Raw genomic sequence first — 22,929 nt, forward strand, 5'->3', positions numbered from 1 at the left:
CCACTGCTGGAGGTCATCAGACCGTGGGGCTGGCCATTCCTGTATTCTCTGGAAATTACAGATTATTGCTGTAACACCCCAGTGGGAGGGAAGTCCTGCAGACCGAGGCTGAGTCCCTGCCAATTGTCACCCTTTTATTAGCCCCCTTGCAACCATGGGGTGGCCACCAAGCTCCAGCTGAGGGGACGGGAAGGGAATTCCCTACAGGCTCTGGGACCTGGCATGGGGCAACACTACTGAGAACACAAGGAGACTCTCTCTCTCTCTCCCTTGACCTCATGGATCTCCCGGACGCACCCAGGGAGCAAATGGCAGAGCTGGGGACCCAGCCCAGGGCAGCACAAGGACAAGAGCGGCTGGAGTGACATTGCACGTTCAATGGCTATTGGCTTTGTCAGTGCCTTTTGCACCTGTTCCCCTCTCCTTGGTCAGTCCCTCTGCCAGTGCACCTCAGTCCTGACCACCTGCCTCTCCTGCTAGCCCTGAGCCCCTCCCACCCCAGCTCTGCCAACACATGGCAGTCTTACCAACAGTACCACACCACCTGCTCTTCCAGTCCTGGGCCACCATGCTGAATGGGTGGCAAGCTCTTCGGGGCTAGGGTCGTCCTCTCCTATATGTTTGTACAGCACCTGGCACAGTGGGGTCTCGAGCTACCGCAATACAAACGTTAAACAATAATAATAGCAAGGCTGGATTGGGATTCTGTGCTGTGCCTGTAGGGCAGTGAATGAGGGGCTAGCCAATTCTGATTTGTGGCCTAGCTCAGGGTTGCAGCCGAGATCTCCAAAGGTGAAAGGCAGGTGTATCCCCACCCACCAGCTCCCAAGTCTCCAATCTCCGTAGATGTTATAACAGCATTCAGTTTTGCAAGATCCCTGTTTGGGGAGGCATCCAACTACCTCTCACCGGAGAGCGCCGTACCCCCCGGCTGAGCTCTGCCCATGCTCAGCCCTCAGCATCTGCCTCCAGCAGGGAAAGGAGTGTTTCCGATCACACCGGAGTGATTTCTCGGAGACGCAGGGTGTCCCACGAAGCAGAGGGGTTTGCTGTAAGCGTGTCAGGACAGAGTCACGAGCCAGTCCCTGCCGGGAACCCATGGGCATCTCTGTTTGATCTGGCGGCAGATGAAGGCCGACAAACACGGCCTTGAACCAAAGCTCCACAACTCCCAAAAGCCACAGGACGTGCTCTGATCTCTCCTCAGAGCTTATTCTGAGGAATCCATGGTAACTGCCCAGCGGTGCTGGCTAAAGGAGGGAGCGGGCGCATGCATTGTATGCTGCTACCAACCCAGCGCCCCCAATTCAGGAAAGCACTTACGCACGTGCTTAAGTCGATGCTACACGTTTAAAGCTCAGGGCACGCTTCAGTGTTTCAGGGTCAGGGAGCAGGGCTGGTACTTTGGGGCAGCTCAGACTGCACAGAAATCTCACATGCAAGGGGTTAAAATTCTTCCTCTGTCTCATCCTTTGCAAGAGACCAGCAGCCCCAGGGGACAGGGGTCTGGCCATGCTTTAGGGGTGCACATAACCCATAACGGGCAATTGTCAGCGCCAAAGACCGTGCTCTGCTACTTAAGCCACTCAGCTGGGCTACTCTGGGCATGTGCTTGGTAGCCTATTGCCTATGCTTGGTTATTGGCCCTAAGCCATGCCCTCAGGCCACCATAGGCCCCAGGCAGGTGGCAACATTTTGCCCCATTATAACTAAAGCAGGGATGGGGGTTGAAAATGAATGTAAAAGCCGGTGATGCAGGGAGCTCCACATGGCGGGGGAAAAGACGGGGCTTTCCATTGGCTCTCCCCTTCCAATCTGTGCCCCCTGGATAAGTGAGAGCCTGTGTCATATGGGGTTAGACTGAGCCTTCCGGCTCAGTCCTGAGGAAGGGGTGGTATGTGGCTGCGCCCCCCAGGAGGGACTCCAGGAAGCAGCTGTTACTTAGAGACACAACCCTCCCATGTGTTATTTCACCCCTTTCGGCGACACCCTACCCCCGCACTGAGCACCCAGCTAGCTATGGAGACCAGCAAATGGGGGGGGGGGAAGAGAGTCAAGGCTTCTCCCACCCCCTGCCCTCTCTCTGCCCACGTGCCCAAATTGGAGAGTATTAGGTGAGCAGCCCTGCTCTCCCCTCTGCATCCAGAGCCACAAGTGAAGCAGCTGTTCCTCGGGTAAGCAGGGAGTAAGGGGAACCCTCGCTCCCCTTTAATTTACGGCACAGCTGATCAGTGCCTGGGGACAATCTAGCCATAAATCAGCAGCAATTTACTATGATAGCTGAGCAGATTTTGACCTATGGAGAGAGTGTGTGTGTGTGTGTGAGTGTATGTGCACGCACGTGTCTGCACAAGTGTAAGGGAGTTCCATATGTGTGCATATAGGAGGAGTGTAAGAGAGGGAAAGAGAGGGAGAATATGTGTGTAGGAGTGTAAGGAAATTCCATGCGTGTATGTGTGTGTGCAGCAGGAGTGTAAGTGAAGGAGTGTGTGTGTGTGTAAGCATGTAAGGGAGTCCCATGTGTGTATCTGTATGTGCATGCAGTAGGAGGAGTGCAAGAGAGGGAGTGTGTGTGTGTGTGTGTAAAAGGGAACTCCATGCATGACGCCGGCAGGGATGCTCTGGGCTGTTGCTGACACTAAGTCCAGCTTCTCTGATCATGTCTGAAGTTAACTCCCATTCGTTTAATGCATTTTTCATTTTCTTGCCTTCTGTGCTGGTTGGGATCCTTCCAGGCTATTTTAAGCAGTGGTTCAGACTGTAAGCCTACCAGCGAAGGAAGGGCTGCATTACTAATCCAACCCTTTCAGAGAGCTCAAAGTAAGAAGACAGAGAGCTCCAGTGAGGGAATGCTGGTCTGCGCTGGAAATTTCCTTTTCATCCCACACAAACCTGCCCCTCGACGCAGCGTGAACGGGCTTGTGGAGACTCCCCTGACTCAGACAGGCCTCGTTTCCTAGCAGGAGTTGTTCGACCCCCTGAGGAGTTGAGCAGCTAGGGCACAGCGAAGCCGAGCAAGGGGCATGGGAACGGCTGACACCTCCCCGCTGGGAGCTGCACGCGAGAGCGATTGAGCTTATTCCTGTATTATTTCTATACCGTCTCTCTGAAATAAACAAAGCCTCGAAACTATGGTTGTGCGCTAGGCTCTGCCTCAGTTAACACACACTCAGAGCTCAGCCCTCCTGCCTCGCTCTGTCCTATTTTCTGTTGTAACCCCTGCTGCGTCTCGTCTTAATTCAGGGTTCCATGAGCAGCCCAGGAGATGGAAATCAGTGGGACTCCTTGAGGCATATGGTACTATTCCATGAGTAAGGAATCAGATACGCCTCTTCTCTGCCTGTACTGCACTCAGTGCTGTGAGGCTCTGATCCCGGGGCCTGTTATTGGTTACTAGCCTGCCGGTGAGTGCACTTCTAGGCCTTACCACCAACACACAGCATAAAGCCTGGAGTCATCCATTTTGGGCTTATATCCCATTAAGGCAAATTAGTTCTGCCAACTTGTCCTTGTTCTCCAACACCACATTCAGGACTGGGCAGGGCGCTGTCTGGGGAACTCCCTGCCTCAGGATGTCTGTCAGACTCCCTGCGGGGCTGCTTTCCAAAGCCATTGTTAACCGTTCCTGTGAGGTCAGCGATTCCATGAGTGTAGAATTCTCCCAGTTCTCATCTGGCAGTCGGTGCAGCTGGGTGGGGCCGGAGGTGGCAATCCATAGCTGGGATGAGTCAGGGGTGAATGAGTGTGCTCCTCTTTGCAAAACGCCATGTGGTCCTCCAAGGCGGTCAGTGGGCATGAGCCCAAGCCTGGGTCTCCCTTGCCCAAGCATGCGCAGCCTCTGGCTGTGAGGAAGCATTTAACGCAGGGAGGAGTGAAGCCCTATGGAGGACCTGGGAATTCCCTCTCCAGAAACCAGCAACAGCCCTGCCCCAGAAGCCTCGAACGGGAGGGGGATGAGCAAACCGGAGCTGGGCAGAGAGCTGGCAGGGAATCCTGCAGCAAGGTCACCTGGGAAGTGGAAGGGACACTAGCGGTGCAGGAGCAATGGCTGCTGCTGCAGGGACAGAGTGGGCTGACAGCTCTGGGCAGGGGAACAGATCTAGGGAGCAGTCGCAGCATGGCCCCAGGGAGCCTGAACCACACAGTACCCGAGAATCAGTCAGAGCCCAAAGGGAAGGAGACCCCTGATTGGTGACTGAGCGGGTGGCGTGGGGCAGAAGCACGGTCCTCTTCATGTTCTGCGTGGACGGGAGGCACGGGGCCGTACGTTGCTGCAGTTGGCAGGGGGCAGGACTACCTGAATCTGCAGCTGAGCGGTCGACCCAAGGCCGGACCCAGCTGAGAAGGCCAGACCAGCACGAGGGCGATGCTGGCAGAGACCCGCCTCAGCAATGCCCACTCGCGCTGTAGAGAGACCGGGACTGGGGCAGGCCCATCCCCCTGGCCGCTCGGCTCCAGCGAGGCTGACAGGGCTCCCCCCCAGCCATGAGTCTGATTGTTGGGAGTTTATTCAGCACCCCTCATGGGGATGCCTCAGGTTTACTCCAGCAGTGGCTTTGGCTCAGCAGTGCTGTGGGCCCTCCTCAGATGGGGAGGTGTAATGCAGCAGGGGGAAGGGTGGACTCTCACCCCTCCGCCCCCATAGCGACACAAACCCAACCAAAGGGAGAGGCGACACCCACTACGGCTGGAGCGTGTGTCTCTTTGCTCTCACAGCCTAGGCAGCACTGCACTTCTGCGTGTCCCTCTCCGGCGTCGGCCACACCTTAGCACAACCTGTCTGGCTCCGGCAGAGGGATCGTCCCCAGAGCCCTCGTCACATCATGGCAGACAGGACACCACTAGGGGAGGATTCACTGCATGGGCCTCGAGACGTATAGGACCCTCTATAGCTGCCAATGGACAGCATGCATCTAAAAGCATTCAGGGGTGCACGTGTGTGCACTCTCTCTCTCACACACACACACACACACACACACACACACACACACACACACAGAGTGTCTCCTCTCTCTCCCCTACTGTCCCACCGACTCTGCCACAGTCCCCCTGCTATTTCTTCCCGATTATTCTTCATAGCAGGAAGCCATGGCAGGGGGACCTGGAGCAGGGCCAGGGGAGGCAATGAATGGGACATGTCCTCCCTGCCGTATGCTGTCAAGGGGATCCAGCTCCTCAGAGTGGGATGCAATTCAGGGTGAGGGGCCCCAGCCAATCTTGGCAGCATGGGCCCTCCCTGGTCACACCTGCAAAGCGGTGCCGGTTGCTGCGGATGCAGTCTGCAAGGAGCTGGACAGGGTTGCCCCACCACAGCGCTTTCTGAGTGCGAGGGCCATGCAGTCACGGAGCGGCACAGAGCCAGCACCAAGCGGCTAGCCTCTCTCCAGGCGGATGGCCTCACCTCTGGCGGATGCCCTGAGATCTATATGCATGGGGGGATGAAATCCCGGCCTCTTCTCTGTCTCTCATCAGAACAATGACCGGGAAACTCAGGGAGCTGTGTCTGCCCTTTAGGCAGGGCCCAGTGTACACAACAGAAACCCATTCAGTCTTTAGCAATGGGGCAGACTGAGGGGAAGTGTCAGAGAAATCCAAAATCTCCCTCTGTCCATCCCACACTCATCGCTGAGTGGCTGCTCTCCTCCAGCCTTGCCTCTGAGTAAACAGAATATGGCCCAGTGTTGGTAGACACGAGCCAGGATTCATTACCTCCGCTGGCTAACACTGCCTCTGGGTGAGTGGCTACCACGACCCTCTCACTTCTTCCACAGAGGTGAGGTCTTTTTCTCCTTAGCCCGGCCACAGTGGGCCAACTTCATCCCTGGCGCAATCCCACTGATTCCAATGAGTTACACCTGGGATGAACGGGATCCACCCTCACCATGGCCCTAAACGTGCTCAGCACTTCACAAAGCAAATATGGAGACCCAGCCTCAATCCACATCTACATACAGTACATGGGGATGTCCCATGGGCTGGTTTTCGAAGTGGAGAATGTAGGTTCACATCCTGCATGTGGACCTTCAGGTCAGCACTTGGGCCCCTGGAATGACACTTGTCTGCCTTTGTGCAAGTACGGCCTCTGAGTGAGGGATACGGAGGTTACAGCATGAGGTCCCTGGCTGAGAATGAGGCGCAGGGCACGCCTGTCTGTGCACACCAGAGCCAGCTGAGAAGCAGGAAGAAATTAAGGAACATTTTTGGAAAATTGTGGTTGACGGGAACATTTTGCTTCGTTTGAAATTTTCCAGCTAGCTCCGCTACGAGTGAGAATGCACAGCCTCTCTTCCCTTTAGACTCTCCATTGTACAGAGATGACAATCCGCTTCCTGTGGAAACTCAGAATAAACACGTGCACACAAATTCACACCTCCTATAGACACCCCTCTCTAACGTGCATCCTCCCCAAGCCACACACACTCACATCCTGCGAACACCTGCAATGCACATCCTCCTGCACCCCCACCCCTACACAGCACACAGACCTATGTCCAAAGCACACACCCCCATGCATTCTCCCTACACAGCACTCCTTTACCCTACACATCTTACTATACAGATAGGGGGAGAAATGCACTCCCACTTTCCCTTTCATATCAGGCGCCTCTGATTCCCTACACTACTAATCCAGGGGGAATTCCCCTTTTTTACAACACTCCTCTCCATAAAGTGCACAACCAACACTTCCCAGACCTTTAGCAAGGGGTCCCTCTGTGGACTGCGTGTACAAGCATTGTACATCTCCTAAGGAGGAGATTGTACATTGTACATCTCCCTGTCTCCACAAGTACGCAGGCAACATTCCTCATATTCTCTTTATTCTGTATATTTCTTTAAACCCTTGTGTTTTTTTCAGAATGTGCACCGGGCAAAACCCAAAGCAAACTGGCTGCCAGACAACTCACAACCACCCACCTTCCGCTATTATTTAATTAGTGGATGCGTCTGATTCTGTTCCTTCGGAAACGCTCTCCCTGCCAAGGGAAAGGTTGAATCATTTGGCGAGGAGGAACGAAAGCCCTCCCCGTGTTATTTTAGCACCTGAAAGCACGGCCTCTACCTCTCCCTCTCGCAGTGAGAAGCAGATTTAGGGGGAGCTGTGAACTCCAAAAGGTAGGGAGCTCAGTGGGGCTTTAGCAAAACTTCCATGCTGACAAGCTCCATCATGCACTTTGCAGCTGTGTCACGGCTGGCCCCCACCCATCTCTCCAGCTTAACTACTTCTGTTTGACAGGATGCAAATTCCTTCCCCCAGTCCCACAAAGGATTTAGCCAGCTCTTTTTTGGTAGCTCCATTGTCCCAACACGGTGCTCCCTGTCCATCAGCACTGCGATCAGGGATGCATCCCTGACTCAAACAGACAGCACCAGACTAGGATCGGCCTGTTTGTTCCTACGGGGCTGGCGGGGAGGGGGAGGCTAGGATAGGGTGTAAGTCAGGTGGAATTGATTCAACCATGGTATCTCCTGCCTGGGGCTGGCTGCTTAAATGTGCTTCTGTACAGCGGGTTCGGGGAGTGAGAGAAGCTCTCGTGGGATGTCAGAGAGACAGACTGGAGACTGCTGCAAAGAAAGAAAGAAAGAAAGCATATGGTTCTCTTCTCCTGGAAATGATGAGTCTGTCTAAAGCAGGGACATTGGAGGTCAAAATCTTCTCTCTTTTTTTAAAATGCAACAAACATTTGCCTTGGCTTTGCTTTGGCAACAGCACAGAGGAGGGAAGCAGTGTTTCCTCAGCCAGCCAGCGCGGCTGACACTGGCTGGAGAGGGGCCAGGCTCGGCCTGGGCTCCATTTTCAGCAGGGTCACCCTCTCGGTGTTTATTTCTGAGGGAGAACGGAGGAATATGGCTGTGGAATGCTGGAGCTGCTGAGAAACAAGCCACAGGCTCCAGATGTTTGTGAATTTCATGCTGAACGACTCCAAACCCGTCCAAGTTATGTTGTGTCCAAGGCTGCCTGAGAAGCAAAGCTCTCAACGGAGCCATTTCAGAGTCTCTCAATCTTGCTACTGCCTTTTAGTAGCAACCGGGGGGGGGGGGGGCTTTCGGGCTTGCTCTCTAGTTCTGAGGATGAATTTGCTATTGGGCAGTGAATTCCTGCTCAGACCAGCTGCACTGTGAAGGTCAGTCTCACTCACAGGCCAACACACAGCATCACCAAGATGCATGGGCACAAGTGTACATACACGCACTCTGCTCAGTATGGCAGAGACAGATGTTTTCTAATGGCCTCAGCACAGGCCTGGGAGCTAGGAACTCCTGAGGTCTAACTCTGACCCTCTAAGCCAACTACACTGATTTACACCGGATCTGAGGCCTTGGACAAGCCACTTACAGAAGAATTTTGAAAAACCAGCCACTGATTCTGGGTGGCTTGAGTTTGGAGCATCCAGCAGTAGACCCCCAAGGGCCTGGTTTTCAAAGGTGCAGAGCACCCACATCTCCCATCGACTCCCACTGGAGATAAGAGGGTCCAGCTCTTACGAAAAGCAGGCCCAAGGCATCTCCAGGCCCATGGGCATGCCCAGACTCCGCACCCACGCTGGAGAACGCTGACCTATCTCCCCTGTCTCAGTTTCCCTTGCTGTGAAGCACGGAGAATAGCACCAGTTCCCCACCTCCCAGGTGTATGAGGATGAACGGGTTGGTGCACGTCATGTGATCCGAAGAAGAAAAGCCCTGCTTAAGCCGTAGGCATTATTATTGATGAAGGCATTGCCTCTGGCTTCATCTGAGCGCTTCTACTGAAGCCCGGGACCAGCGGGCATCCGTGCTCACGCACCCTCCATTAGGGAAGGGTTCCACAGGGGAGTTTGCAGGTGACCCTGCTTTGTGGCACTCCCCTCCCCACAACCAGCTCAGTGTCACTTTGTCCTTTCCCAACTTTTAGAAGGTACTTTACCTTTTTTCCCCTCCGATGGGGATATTTTCTTAAATGGCCATTCTGGTCCCTATATTTATCACTCCACATTGCCAGTGATGCCAGCTGGGTTTTCTGTCAGATATTCTAGGTCTTTTTTCATCAAAAGTCCATTTCAAATGTTCCTATTCAATTATTATTACTAATAATAATCGCTATTGTGTGGCTTTTTTGCAGGGCTGACCAGCACTGTGAGCCCTCCGGCAATGCAGGGGAATTATAGCTAATACAATGATTATTAACTGTTACAATTATTCCTCTGCAAAAGCACAGCCAGACCCACACCGCCAGCTCCCACCTGCTGCAGCCGTGCTTCGCCCTGGCATCGCAAGTGGCACTGCGGGACTTAGCCCATTGGCATACACGCCTCCCATGTGCAGTGGCATAGACATAAACTTAGCACTGCCCTGCACACACCCCTCCCTCCACGCCCAAAGCTGTGCTCTGGGATGCATTCATTCTGTCGTCCCTTGGCATCCTGCCTTCCATCACCAGTCTAGCTCCAACAGGGGCCTTCCGCTTACCTGCCTCCCCTCCCCACTCCATAGCTCCGATTCAGCCGTGGACTGTGGTTATTTAACCTGCGGGACAAAAGGGCCACATCCATTCCTGGCCCAGGAATAGGGTTTCTGGGGATGGGTAGGACGTCTCGTCTCCTCAGAGATCTGAGCAGCAATCCCCGCCTGCCATCAGAAGTTCTGTCTGGTTGCTTTGTAGCTGGCTGCTGGACTGGAAATCATGAGAAAGGGGAGTTTGTGATGGGAATGCTGACAGACCCTGAAATGCAGCAGAGTTGCTGGGGGCTACTGGGTTATACAGGCATTTGTCACTTTAACCAGCTCCTTAGGTTTCCAAATGTCACGGGCATGACTTCCAGCAATGCCCCCAAAGCTCAGGGCTTAACAGCTTTTTACTGACCCGTCAGAGTCGACCTTTTTGCAGCAAGGACATGGCCTGTTCCTGCAAGGCTGAGGAAGGGCTTTTTTGGTCACCCTCCCCTTCCCAGCCAAAGAGAAAACAGAATTCCTCCCTGCTCAGCTTACCTAGCAGTGGCAGGGTCCGGTTGCAAAGGGCTATTTTGCAGAGGGAATTGGAACTTGCAAACCCTCAGGTGACTGATGAGATGAGAACCTAGCTCTTCCTCAGACTGTGATCTTACATGTGATCCAGGCTACCCCTGCATCAGACCCCGACGTGATGCCCGGTGACGCAGATATCGGTGTCAAACAAGGGCGAGACCCTGGCCCCACGGATGCCAATGGGGGTTCGGTGGGTCATTGACGTGGATGGGCCAGGATTTCACGCCAAGCCATTTCTGCTGCTTTGTTGCCTATTACTGCTACAGTTGCCGAGCCAAAGGGTACCTTGGAAATAGCAAGGGAAAGTCTCCAAACCCATTGTGTTTAAAGGTCCCACAACAAATCCAGACACAAAGTATCATATGTGGAGTTCAACTGTGCTGGGGACACATGGGACAGCCCCTAAGCCAAAACAGCAGGGAGCACATTTGGGGAAGAAAAGAAGCGACTTGGCTGGATGAAGGGCATGCTGCACTCTACCTCCCGTGCACTGAGACCACCTATACCAATAGTTTAATAGATGAGGTCAATGGCGTTAATGGGCTGGAAGAGGAAACATCAACTCCCAGACTCAAGATTTGGCAGGTGATTTTCAACACGTTCGATTTCGGTTTTCCACCAATATCCTGCTCCCCATCGGGCGCTTTGACATTCCAAAGCTCCATGGTTCTCCTCCAAGACATCTAAAGGCCCAGTGGTATGGAAGAGAGCTCAGGAAATGACACTGCACTGAACAAACGATCTGATTCCAAACAACCAAGGAGAGAGGGCATGAATCCAACTCCAGAGACAGCACTGGTAATATGGTACAGGAAACACAGACTACGCGGGAGCAGCAGCCAGCTCTGGCCAATGAAGAGCTTTCTTCCACGCCCGAGAACCCCATCGCCTCACACCACAGTGTCACTGGCAATCCACGCACAAATGAAGGTGCCTCGACCAGCCGCTGGAGTGTGGGGAATACGGAGACAAGTAGGAAGCTCCATTTCTGACCAACACAACAAACCAGGGCAGAGTTCTTCCACGTGACAGCAGAATGAAACGAGATCAATTCAGTCTCTCAGTAATGGCACCAAAAGCAATTTCTGAAACTTGGCTTTATGCCTCCGAGCTGCTTACCGAGACCAGTGTCTGCAGCAGACCAGAGACCCTCCTGACAGAGTCATGAAATGAAATGTAGTCCCGTCCAAACGTACCCAGATGCTCACACTCTCAGAGAAGAGTCGCTCTTCATATGATCCTTGTTTTTCTCCCAGTGGATTATCTTGGATGCTGCGAGGTGGAGGAAGAGCAGGGGCTGGCTGGGTTATTTGCCTGAGGTTCTGACAAAGCTTATACCAACTCTGTGGGAAAGGTACTTCCCAGATAATGCCAAGCAAGGGGAGCACCTGGATTCCATTCCGGTAACAACACGACTGTATCAGGTGTGAGTTGGCCTTTGTGCAGCCTGGCTTTATGTTACCTAATGTGGCTGAGTGATCTTATGACACAGCTTGTAACCTGCAGCGGGGAAGATGATCAGGTGGTGGATAGGCTCCGGTCTCCAACAGATTTGTAGGTGGGACCACTTTGCTTCTCCCAAGCCAGCAGGTTGGGCAGTTCAGTGGTGACACAAGTACCAGAGAACTGAGTGATAAACCTTTCCACCAGGCACCAAACTCAGGGAAAGAAATCGTGTTCATCAATGCCACATCTAAAACCACGGGGGGGGGGGGAGGGGGAGAACTTTCGCTTCAATGTTTTGAGCATTTGACAAGAAAGAAATGAAGGCATGTTTTCTGGCAGGAAACAACTGACCTTTCGCCTTTACTACAGCTATGTGAAACTTTCTGCCCACAAACCAAATCAATACATGTATTTTCCAGTTCTGCTTCGGGTATGAAATTTCGGCCTCCTTTCTGGCCTCAAATCTTCTTCCCCCCAGATGTTAAAACTCCATGTGACCTACGGCACTATAGACCCAAAGGAAATGTCAATCCTAACTTGGTCAGGGGGAGCCTCACCCCACACTTCCCTACTTTGGGTAGGTTCCCAGCTTTCTGGCGGGACATGCCACAGATGTCTCTGGTGCTCTGTTTGGAAAGGCTATGGAATACAGTGGTCTGGCAACATCTCCCTGGGGCCATCAGCGAACGCAGCTGAAACACTTAGGGGAGTGTCTAGCTTCCTTTTGCATGCGGGCAAGAGGAGATGGGAAGCAGGAGGAAAACCTCACTGCCTTTACAAAATATGGAGGTGTTGGTGGAAAATAAATAAGTGGGTGAAAGCTGGGGATTGCATCCTGCTGCAGACGTGAGTTAAAACTTCAGATTAACCCAATAAATCAACAGCCATCACAACATACCCTACAGTAATCCCACTGAACTCCAGTGCCCAACAATCCCTCCCCCTAGTTCCTATTGCCTCTGTCCTGACCCACAAGTGTTCCAGGAGGCCTTCCCCAGTGCCATGGTGGGCTGCACACACTCCGTCTGAACCTGCGCTAAACTGCCACACAGAACGCAACAGCTTTGGAAGCAGCAAACGTTGGGGCTCTGGCAGGTTGGTCAGTGCAGCAGATAAAGCATCCGTATTTCAACTGGTGGCAGCCGTGCTCCTTCAAGTGCAAATCACCAGCACGTCCCTCTCAGCCCTGAGCGTGGCCAGAGAGCAGGCTCTCTCCTCTGTATAGATATGTACATGGGCAACCACACGCAAAGCAGCTGTGCGGTGCCAGGGAGCAGCCCTGGGAGCCCCAGCTAAAGTCCCGGGAAGAGGAGGGAGCCTGATTGGCTCTCATCTGCGGAGGTCAGATGCCGTATCTTAAAGAAAGGAAAATTAAACTTCCGCCAAGATAAAAGGGGAAAAAGGCAGCTGTGGCAGAGGTGGAGGGAGAGGAAAAAATAACTGCACCACAGGAGCTGATTCTCAGTCTAGTCCAGGACACAGAAGGGTCTGCATCCAAAAGCCAGCACCACTGCCATTCAACAGAGAAGCCAATGCTGAACAAGGCAGGGAGACCAAGCTGTCACCTCCTTAGAGGAGGCCTTCCGAAGTGAGGGTGAGGCACACTGCAGGGCCATCCCATCGCCCCTGCCTGTGAGGCAGTTGCTCCGCACAATAACAGAGAGCATCTAGCTCTGGGCTGGTACATCCAGCACCTAATTCACTTCCAGAACTACATCTTAGTAAAGCAAACAACAGGAAGTTTGAATAAAACAAACTGCCCCCGGGGCACAGGTGCTGGAACTAGGGGTGCTGGGGGTGCTGCCACAGTGCCTGGCTTGAAGTGGTTTCCATCAGATGCAGGGTTAACAGTTTGGTTCAATGGCTCTCAACACCCCCACTGTAAAACTTGTTCCAATGCCACAGCCTGGGGGCTCCTGCCTCAATATCAGAAGGTCCTGGAGTCAGATTTCTGCATAAGGCATCAGGCAAAGGAGCAAAATCTGAAACATGGGCAGACCTGGAGGATGATCCCAAATGATGAGCAACAGGTACAGTTGGTATCCAGTAAGACCAACAGGTGTCTCAAGGAGAACTTCTCCCCTCAATCCAGCCTGCCAGTGCCTTCCTCCCTGCATTGGGGTGCAGACGTATCCCTGGGGGAAATCTGGGTTGTCTGAGTATTGCCAGGATCTAGCGCAGCAATGCTCAGACTGAGGCTCAGCAGCTGCAAATGGCTCTTTAATGTATCTCCCTGCAGCTCTAGTTTGCAGCATGTGATATTCAAACACCCTGTGATTTAATTATTAACCAGTCTAAGTTATTAGCCAGTCAGGGTGCTCTTACTGTGTTATTACCCAACTGTACTTGATACAATAATCATATTTGGTCAGAATAATCAAGACACTATATAAAGACACTCCTGACCATGACTCTCTTGGGTAATGCCGATCACTAATTTGGCTCCTGAACCACCGAGGTCTGAGTAGCACTGCTCTAGGGCAACAAAGCCATTGGAGCCACCTCTGACTAGTCCTTCCTTTGCAGGAACCAGGGACCTACTGGAGAGATCTTCTTGTTCAGATTGATGTGGAATCAGGCACTCAAGGGGGACTTTAGGTGGGTATTTCTTAACACCCTTCGGACAACACATAAGCAATCTCCTTGGGTGCAGACAGGGTGCAAACAGGTAGGCCTCCTGTCTCCAACACAAGGTGGTGTGGTTGCGGCTGGGGGGTGCAAAACCCCATCCAATCAACCGGGTCCATTCACACATCCTGCCACTTGGCTTTAACACAGGACAAGGTCTATGCCTCCAGATCCACTCCTACATACTGCACCCCTTCGCAGCTCCAGCATGGACGCTCTACGATACCCAGCTCTGCGCACAGCAATGTCCAGGTGTGGTAAAAAGCAACCCAAGTACGTTTGCAGCAGAGAGCTGGAGCAGGCGGGGAGGGGGGCCTGGCGAGCAACCGACCCGACCCGACCCTCTCTGCACTTCTCCCAGCGCGAAGCGCTGCAGGTGAACGCCGGGAGACAGAGGGGGCCCAGCTCTCCGCTCCTGCACCTGCACCTGCACCTGGCTGGGATTACAGGACCCGGCTTCCCAGCTCCGCGCTTGGGGCAAGCAGCCGTTCTGCATTACCCATTAATATCCAGGTTGCCCATCGTGTCTCCCTCTCTCGCTCACACACACGGGTGTCAATTTACGGCGACAGAAAACAACCCCCGGGGCTTGTTTACGTCGCAACGAGAGGCGAAGCCGAGTTGGTCCCCAGCAGCTAGGAACCCCCGGAAAGTTCCCCCCCGCCCCCCCGCAGACCCCGCTGGAGCAGGCGGACGAGAAACTGCCCTTTGCATCGCGCGGCTGGGGGGGGGAGCTGGGGGACCCCCCAGCGCTAGCGGCAGCTCATCCAAAAGGGATCCGCCGCCAGAGAAGTTACATCAGCGCGGAGCTGCCCGGCGCGCCGGGAGCGTGGAGAGACCCGGGGCGCTCCCGGCAGAGGCGGCAGGTCCCCTCGCCTCTGGCCGCCCCCAGCGGTCACTGGCCTTAGGGTGCTGCTGGCCTGCGAGGTGCGGGATGATCTGGGGGTGCCCTGGCTGCCCCCCGAAGCAGGACTCCCCCCCCTTCTCCGCCCAGCTGCAGCCCCGCCAGCCGCCCCTGCCCCGGGACACCTTTGCCCCCCGTTACCTTGGGGGTTCCCTTTGGGTCTGGGCTGGTTCCCCGCAGGGCGCGCCGTGCTCTGAGCCGCTGCCCCCCGCCGCTGCGCTTTAAGCGGCCGGGCTGGTCCGCGCTCCCCGGCCCGCTGGATCGGGTGTCAGCAACTGGCCGCGTCTGTCAAAGCGGCTCCTCTGCCCCTGGCCGCCCCGGCGAGCAGGAGCCGGGGACTTCGCCGCTCCCCGCTCCCCGCTCCCCCTGGCTCTGCCGGGCGGGGAGCCGCTCCGCCAGCAAAGCCCATTGTGCAGAGCCAGCCTGGCTGCCGCCAGGTCCTAGCGCTGCCCGCCCCGCCCAGGGAGCCCGCTGTCTTTCACTTTCTCCCTGGCCTTGGGCGGCTCATCAGGGGCTCAGGCCACAAGAGCCAAGTGGCCCTGGGTGACCAGAGGTCCCGATTTCATAGGGACAGTCCCGATATTTGGGGCTTTGTCTTATATAGGTGCCTATGCTCTGTCCAGATTTTTCACACTTGCTGTCTGGTCACCCTCTAGGGCTTTAGCAGGGCACTCTCCTTTGGCTGGCAATGCACTATTGGCAAGCTCCGGAAAGGGGAACTCCCCCACTAGAGAGGGGGCTGAATCCTGTCCCCGGCCGTCCCCCTGGAGCTCCCACTGGGTGAGGGGGGTGAACAGGCCATGCTGCCACTCCTGCACTCTGCAGCTGCTCACTGCTGTCCCTCTAGGGGGAGATGGGGCAGTTGTGGGGGGAGGACTACAGCCATCCACTTGCCTGAAGCCTGCTGCAGCTGTTCTTGGTAATCCCTGGCCTGGAGCAGAATCTGTACCCCAAGCTGTGTGAGTCTCCCACCCCCTGTCTCCATGCTGGGGACTGATTGCATGCTCCTCTAGCCCCCAGAAGGATCCTCCCTGCAAGGCCAGGTTTGCTGGGGTGGGGGGAGAGCAGCCTCTGTTCCTCCCCTCCTAGCCCAGCTTCTCTTTCAGCAAGATCCTGCTGTGACATCATAATCCTGTCCCCATGACATCACAGGCTGTTGCCATGGAAATGATACTGATGTCACAAATTCAGCATTATGATGTCCACTGGCTGGGCAGGGAAGAAGCAACTCCGGCTTCAAACTCAGATACAAGTAAACAGGTCTATGTATTTTCCCAGGTGCCTAAGGGAGTTAGGCACTTTGCATTTCACTAGGATTGGCACACCCACTTCCTTTAGGCTCCCTGGAAAAGCCCAGCCCTAGTCTGACCCACTGGAAAGTCTGGGAACCTATTGGAAAGAGCAGCAAAATCCCTCTTTAAGGATCCAATCCTGCACCCAATAACATCAGTGCCAGAGTTCAGCCGTTCAGGCTCAGGCCCTAACTAAAGAGAAGGGAAAAGGAGTGAGTCTCATCAAGTCTCCTCAGCTAGGAGGCCAGAGGCCAGGACTAGGGGCCTTGAGAATGGGAATGTGGTGCGGGGGCGAGTGAGACGCTCTTGGAAATTCACCCAGGAGTGGGGTGGTGGGAAATGATATCTCAGAACTGACCACAGGGGATGACAGTGTGCAGCACTGCACCTCTCCACCACGATCCAGGGGGTAGGGGGGCTCACTGGGCCCTTCCTTATACTGTCAGCTATACTTTTGTTTGCCAATGCAGCATGGGGGGCAGGAGGAGTATCCCACAAATTCCCTGTCCTGTAAGAAAAGGCATGAGGGGCTCCCATTCTTGGCCCACCGCTAAGGGAGGCCAGATGGTCTATTGAGCTCAGTTAGGCATAAGGCCCCTGTTACCAGAGTATCACAATCCTTAGTGTATTTAGCCTCGCAGCATGGCTGGGAGGCAGGGCAGTGCTACTACCTTCCTTTCACAGATGGGGAACTGAGGTACAGAGAGACTAGGCGACTTACCCAAGGTCACCCATGGAGGAGCAGAAATTTGAACCCAGGCCGCCCACGTCCTAGGCTAGTAGTGCTCTAACCATTGGAGCATCCTTCCTCACCACTGGTGAGGGTGCTGGAGACCTGGATTCAATTCACTGCTCTGCCAGCCACTTAGGCCCAGAGCCTCATAAGGATTTAGGTGCCTAAAGTCAGCCTTTGCCTTTCTGTGCCTCAGTTCCCCAACTATATAATGGGGATAATTGCACTGCCCGGCCTCCCAGGGAAGTAGCGGGGATAAATAGATTACAGATTGTGAGGGGCTTCAATCCAGTGGCGATGGGAGGTCAGCTATGTAAGACAGATAGCAAAGAGGATGTTCCCGCACTTGTGACTGGACAGGTTAAGGACTACAGTATGGACACTGTATCAACCAATCTGGCCGTGGTTCCATTGCCATTTCTACCAGGTGCATAGCCACCCCTTCCCCTGCCACCTACACTGAGCACAGGGGAATGGCAGGCCCCAGCATCACGGGAAAGTCGGCCCCCTGGCTAAATAGCATCTCGCCTCTTTCATCTGTTTTTTTTAAAGGCATTCTTTAAATATATATCCAAGGCTGAGGGCTAGAATCACCACACCGGCATTCCTGCCTGTTTCCATCTGAGCTGGGGGATGGGAGGGGATGGCTTCTCCGCTTTATTCCATGTGTAGTTTTCTGTTCTCAGTAACTAAGGGTTTGGTTTTGTGTATTTCCATTTTTAAAGGGAAGCTGGGGCTGCTGGAAGTGCCAATGCCACAGTCCCGGTGAGTGAAATCCACCCTACGGGCACAGCAGATGGCAGGAGAGGTACAATCCTTTCAACCCCACGCTGCTCTAGCCAGATCCAATAGGAAGGGCAGATTCATCGTCAGGGGCTCAGACTATGCTCAAGCGGTCCCACTGGTCCTGACACTGCCACCAGAGGGCAGCACCAGTCATGAACATCTCTCTGCTGGGGATTGCACTCACACCAGTATCGACATCTCACAAAGGCCTCCTAAGAACCAACACACGGCAGCCGAGCTGTTCCCGTATCTGGTGCACCTCTCTCTGTTGAGCGCTGTGACTGGGTTTTAATTCCACTGACATTACTGGGAGCCTTTTTTTTCTGCAGTGACATGGACCAGGAAGAGGAAAAATGCCCGCTGGGAAACCTTGAAAGCTACTCTTATGTCGAGACAGTTGTGCTGACATCTTCTGTATTTTCTCTCTTTTTACCTACTTTTTTTTCATTGCTGGGGGCATCTGGCTCAAACCAGGCCTTTGCTTTACAAGGCTTCAGTTTCTCCAGGCATTTATTCCCCACCTGAAGCAAAAGGGCCTGATCCTGCAGCCAAACATGGATACAAGACCTGATCTCCCAGTGAGTTGCTGTTGCAATTCTGATGGCTCACAGGCAGTGGCTTACCATGACCTCGCTTGGAGAAAGAGCTGGGATGGACAAAGTGTTTCTAAAAAACAAACAAACCCTGTTGAGTTGCTTTAAAATTCCAGCTGTGCTTTTGGACTTGGGGCATGTGTTGTGAAAGCGTTGAGGTTGGATACAATGAACCCTGACCTTTCTCAAAGGAGAGCCACCATCCTGAACGGAGAACAACGGCAGACCAGGAGATGATTTGGATCTGGCTGGTCTGGCTCGCAGTGTCCTGCACTTCACTCGCTGCTGCCAAAAGAGTAGCTAATGACGCACACGTACAAATAGTATGGCCAAGGTTTTCAGAAGCAGCAAGTGATTTGAGATGCCTCAGTTTTTGAGGTTGCCCATCCTGAAGTCCCTCAAAGGAGTTTGATTTGAAGAAGGCAGGTGCTCGGCATTTTCTGAAGATCAGGCATCTCAAGTCAGGCACCCAAACCCAGAGCTCCCCCTAATCACGAGTCCCTTGAAAATCTTAGCCTATGTGGATAAATAAAATAAGCTGGGGGGAGGGGTACTGGCAAATCAGGGTGCAATCAACAAATCTGCTTTTTCAATATTTGGCAATTGAGATAATAACTGATCAGGAACAAAACATCAATAATGGTGGCAAATGTGTTAAAATAATGGTTCCTGGGTCTGTAATTCCATAAGAGCGGTTCTAATACTGTAAAAGGAGTTACCATAGGCTTCCGACTGAGGTTACAGCTAGAATACAAGAGTGGGGGCGTTATTAACAGATGGGTGGCTTTGCAAGTGGCTGTGTTTTGAAAGGGTGGTTCAAAGGGTACTTAGAGCCAGAAAAGAGAGACAGTTACAGCCACGCAAAGGTGCTTCTAATTGAATGGGTGTAGATGGAAGTGAAGTGTGGGAATCGAGGAGATTAAAATAAAGCACCTAATTTTTAAATAGAGCTTGAAATAGCGGTAAATATGCCCAATGGCCTTGATGGGATGTTAGATGGGGTGCGATCTGAGTTATTACAGAGAATTCTTTCCTGGGTATCTGGCTGGTGAGTCTTGCCCACATGCTCAGGGTTTAGCTGATCACCATATTTGGGGTTGGGAAGGAATTTTCCCCCAGGGCAGATTGGCAGAGGCCCTGGGGGTTTTTTGCCTTCCCCTGCAGCGTCACTTGCTGGAGGATTCTCTGCACCTTGAAGTCTTTAAACCATGATTTGAGGACTTCAATAGCTCAGACATAGGATAGGGATTTGTTACAGGAGTGGGTGGGTGAGATTCTGTGGCCTGCGTTGTGCAGGTCAGACTAGACGATCATAATGGTCCCTTCTGACCTTAAAGTCTATGACTCTATGACTCTATGACTCTAAATATACAGGAGTGGCTAGCCAAAGGGCAAGTAATGGGGGACCAAGCCATTTGCTTTTAGGTCACCAGTTCTAACAGAGCCCAGGTTGGGTAGTGACCACAAGTTATCCTCTGATGGCTGATCAGGAGCTGGGATGAAATGAATTGGACGTACCACTCCCACTACAAGCAGACAGGTGTTCCACATCACAGAAAAAGCCACCGGAATTGGCCAGAGCCAGCATCCTTCCTGGCAGCCTCAGCGAAGGACCCACAGACTCAGTAGGCCATGGAGAATGAGTCAGCCTTCCTCCCACAAAGGGCTGCGGGGGGGCATGTCTGTTCTGTGGCTAAGGGGAGGGTTGCAGTGTCCGGCAAGGGTAACCTAGCACCTAGCACTGAATTCACACACACTTGGACAGAAAAGGAACTGAGAAGCTCCGGCAGCTCTATCAATCAACCAGGCCTTTAATCAGGGAACACGAGATGGCTGCTTCCTGTAAATCACATCCCTCCCCCGCCCACTGCATTGGAAAGATTTGGGATTTCCATCTGTTCAAACTGTGTGGTGATGACCAAGCTCCAGGCATCCACACCCCTTGGGATGTCACTGGGCTTTCCCCTGGGGAGACAATTAGGGAGGTTGGGGGTTTTCCTGTGTCTGACTGGGCAGGCCGGCCAGGGGATTGTCCTAGGAAGAGTTGTAGAAATCACTCTACTTGGCTAAGGGGAGATATGACTGAGGTCTACAAAATCATGACTGGTGTAGAGAAAGTAGACAAGGAAGTGTTGTTTACTACTTCTCATAACACAAGAACTAGGGTCACCAAATGAAATTAATAGGCAGCAGGTTTAAAACAAATAAAAGGAAGTATTTCTTCACACAACCCACAGTCAACCTGTGGAACTCCTTGCCAGAGGATATTGTGAAAGCCAAGTCCATAACAGGGTTCAAAAAATAACTAGATAAATTCATCTAGGATAGGCCCATCAATGGCTATTAGCAAGGATGGGCAGGGATGGTGTCCCTAGCCTCTGTTTGCCAGAAACTGGGAATGGGCGACAGGGGATGGATCACTTGATGATCACCTGTTCTGTTCATTCCCTCTGGGGCACCTGGCTCTGGCCACTGTCAGAAGACAGGATACTGGGCTAGATGGACCTTTGGTCTGACCCAGTAGGACCGTTCTTATGTACTTATGGTGGGTAACATGTTAGGCCCCCAATTATTACACTTAGCCTGAGTGACACATACCCTTGCAGACAGGGTGTGACAGAACCGTGTGGGGAAGGGGCAAGAAGGGATTTCTGAAGGTGCTTTGCTTACTTGCTTTCTGCGGCTTGCCAGCAGGGTAAATGAGGACTCGTTTCACCTTTACCACTTTCCATTCTTCACTGGGGTCCTCTCTGGTGCTAACCCCAGAATGAAGCAGCTCTGGGGCAGACCGTGGCAAGTCTCTTGTAGCTGGGTACCCACAAGCAGATGCCAAGCTGTAGCTGTTGAATTTGGGCCCCAGCATGTCTCCATTGGTATTCCTGCTCTCCCACTGGAGATGGTTTCTCAATTTTCCTCCTGACAATTCATTCTTTTCCTCCAGCTCCTCCGGGTTAAAAGGGCAAATGGCTCCAGTTGGCTGGCACCTTTGGTTGCCTTCCTTCTCTTTCTCCTGCTGGAGAACCAAACAGCCATAGCCCACTTCTGGGTCCACCTTTAGAGTCTCAAAGCCATAAGAATGCTGGCTTCTTTCACTGGACCCAGCACAGCGGGGCTGAGGTTGGAGACAAGGCTGCAGTAACGTTGCCTTAAGCATTGTAATCCCTTTCTGCAGTCTCTTTGGGCAGGGTTCAATGCTTTATGGACTTTCAAGAGTGTTAAGGCTCAGTCTATTGTTCATACTCTGGGGACTCTCTCCTGTATGGGATAATCCCATAGAATAATCCACTGTTGCAGGGGAGAGCGTCAGGGTTACTTGTGGGAGCTGAGCTGTTCTTCACCCTGACCTGAGAACTTTCACATACATTGGGACATGGGTGTTACTGAGAGCAGGTGTGGTTTCTCCTTTCAAAGAGGAACCACACGTTTTTAGCTGTGAAGTCAGAGTCCCCAAAGACCATTTGAATCCTCTTTGTCTTTCGCTGTAGTCCCCAGATCTCCTACTGGGGGAGAGTGGAAGACTGGGCTGAGGAAACATCAGGGAGGAGCCTTTTCGGGGGATTTTCCTTTTCCAAAGGTGCATCAGGCAGGTGAAGCAGCTTCAAAGACAAGGAACCTGAGCGAACAAAATGGAAAGCATGACAGATGTGAGCATATCGGCAAATATGGGCCTGCTCTGGTCTGAACCAGTGCGGCAATTCTTGTGCTCCTAAGACTGCACACTTCATCTAGGGAGAATTATGTAGAAAAGAAAATAATAATGATCCAGATGATCCCCTCCCATTAAAATGACATAAGAGGGGCCTGGGAGAGGCAGTCTCTGCCAGGATCCCCTCGCAGAATCCCCCCACATCACCCTCCCAGCTCCCAGGCAGCAAAAGCCATGTGGCCCATCAGGAAACCTCCATGATCAGATCTTTGAGGAGTGACCTGGGCCATGTGATGTGAGAAAAGGAGAAGGGCTGTGGTGATGTGCTGGAACTCTAAGTGCCCTGGGGGAACAAGGAGACAGGAAAGTGGCATTCTGTAGGGGAGAGAGGAGAAAGACCGGATTAATTTATTGGTACTTAACTGCAGGATTGCTGGGTGCCTGGATTCCTCACTGCCATGCAAGGAAAGTGTTAATTCCACTCCTCTGCCAGGGCCTGTACTAGTTCTCTTATTCATCACATTCATCCCTTGTGGGTTTTTTGAGGATGAGATGACAAAGCCCTGAATGGGGTTCTATTGATGACTCAAAACCATTGATAAATTCCACACATTCTGTGATGGCAGCATTAGTGCCAGCTCCCTCCACTCCCTGTCCAGTTACATCCCTGGGCTAATTGCCTCAAGGGGAATAGAACAGAAAGGAATTCACCGGGCAAAGAGGGAAGGCTGACCTGGGGCTCTGCATTGGGCCTGGCTGGAAGCCAGGGGAAGAACCTCTATTCCTGACTGTACCATATGGGGGCCACTCAGCGTGGGACAGGGGAGAGGAGATTTCTGTCTGTACCATATAAAATCCCTCCAGTGAGGGCCCCAGCTAGGACGTGTTAATATTTCAAACTG

The 22,929-nt window shown here is 53.0% G+C and overlaps 1 protein-coding gene across 1 annotated transcript in view; it reads right to left on the reverse strand.

Annotated features, from left to right (window-relative positions):
* SYNPO (synaptopodin) overlaps positions 1-22,929 on the reverse strand; it is a 59,684-nt gene that overhangs the window by 21,130 nt on the left and 15,625 nt on the right. Inside the window, exon 2 of the mRNA XM_038414746.2 lies at positions 21,052-21,994. Coding sequence (XP_038270674.1) covers positions 21,052-21,535 — 484 coding nt within the window. The 5' untranslated portion in view covers positions 21,536-21,994. The remainder of the gene's footprint in view (positions 1-21,051; positions 21,995-22,929) is intronic.

Source organism: Dermochelys coriacea, chromosome 8 (assembly GCF_009764565.3).
Source record: "Dermochelys coriacea isolate rDerCor1 chromosome 8, rDerCor1.pri.v4, whole genome shotgun sequence".
NCBI classification, from domain to species: domain Eukaryota; kingdom Metazoa; phylum Chordata; order Testudines; family Dermochelyidae; genus Dermochelys; species Dermochelys coriacea.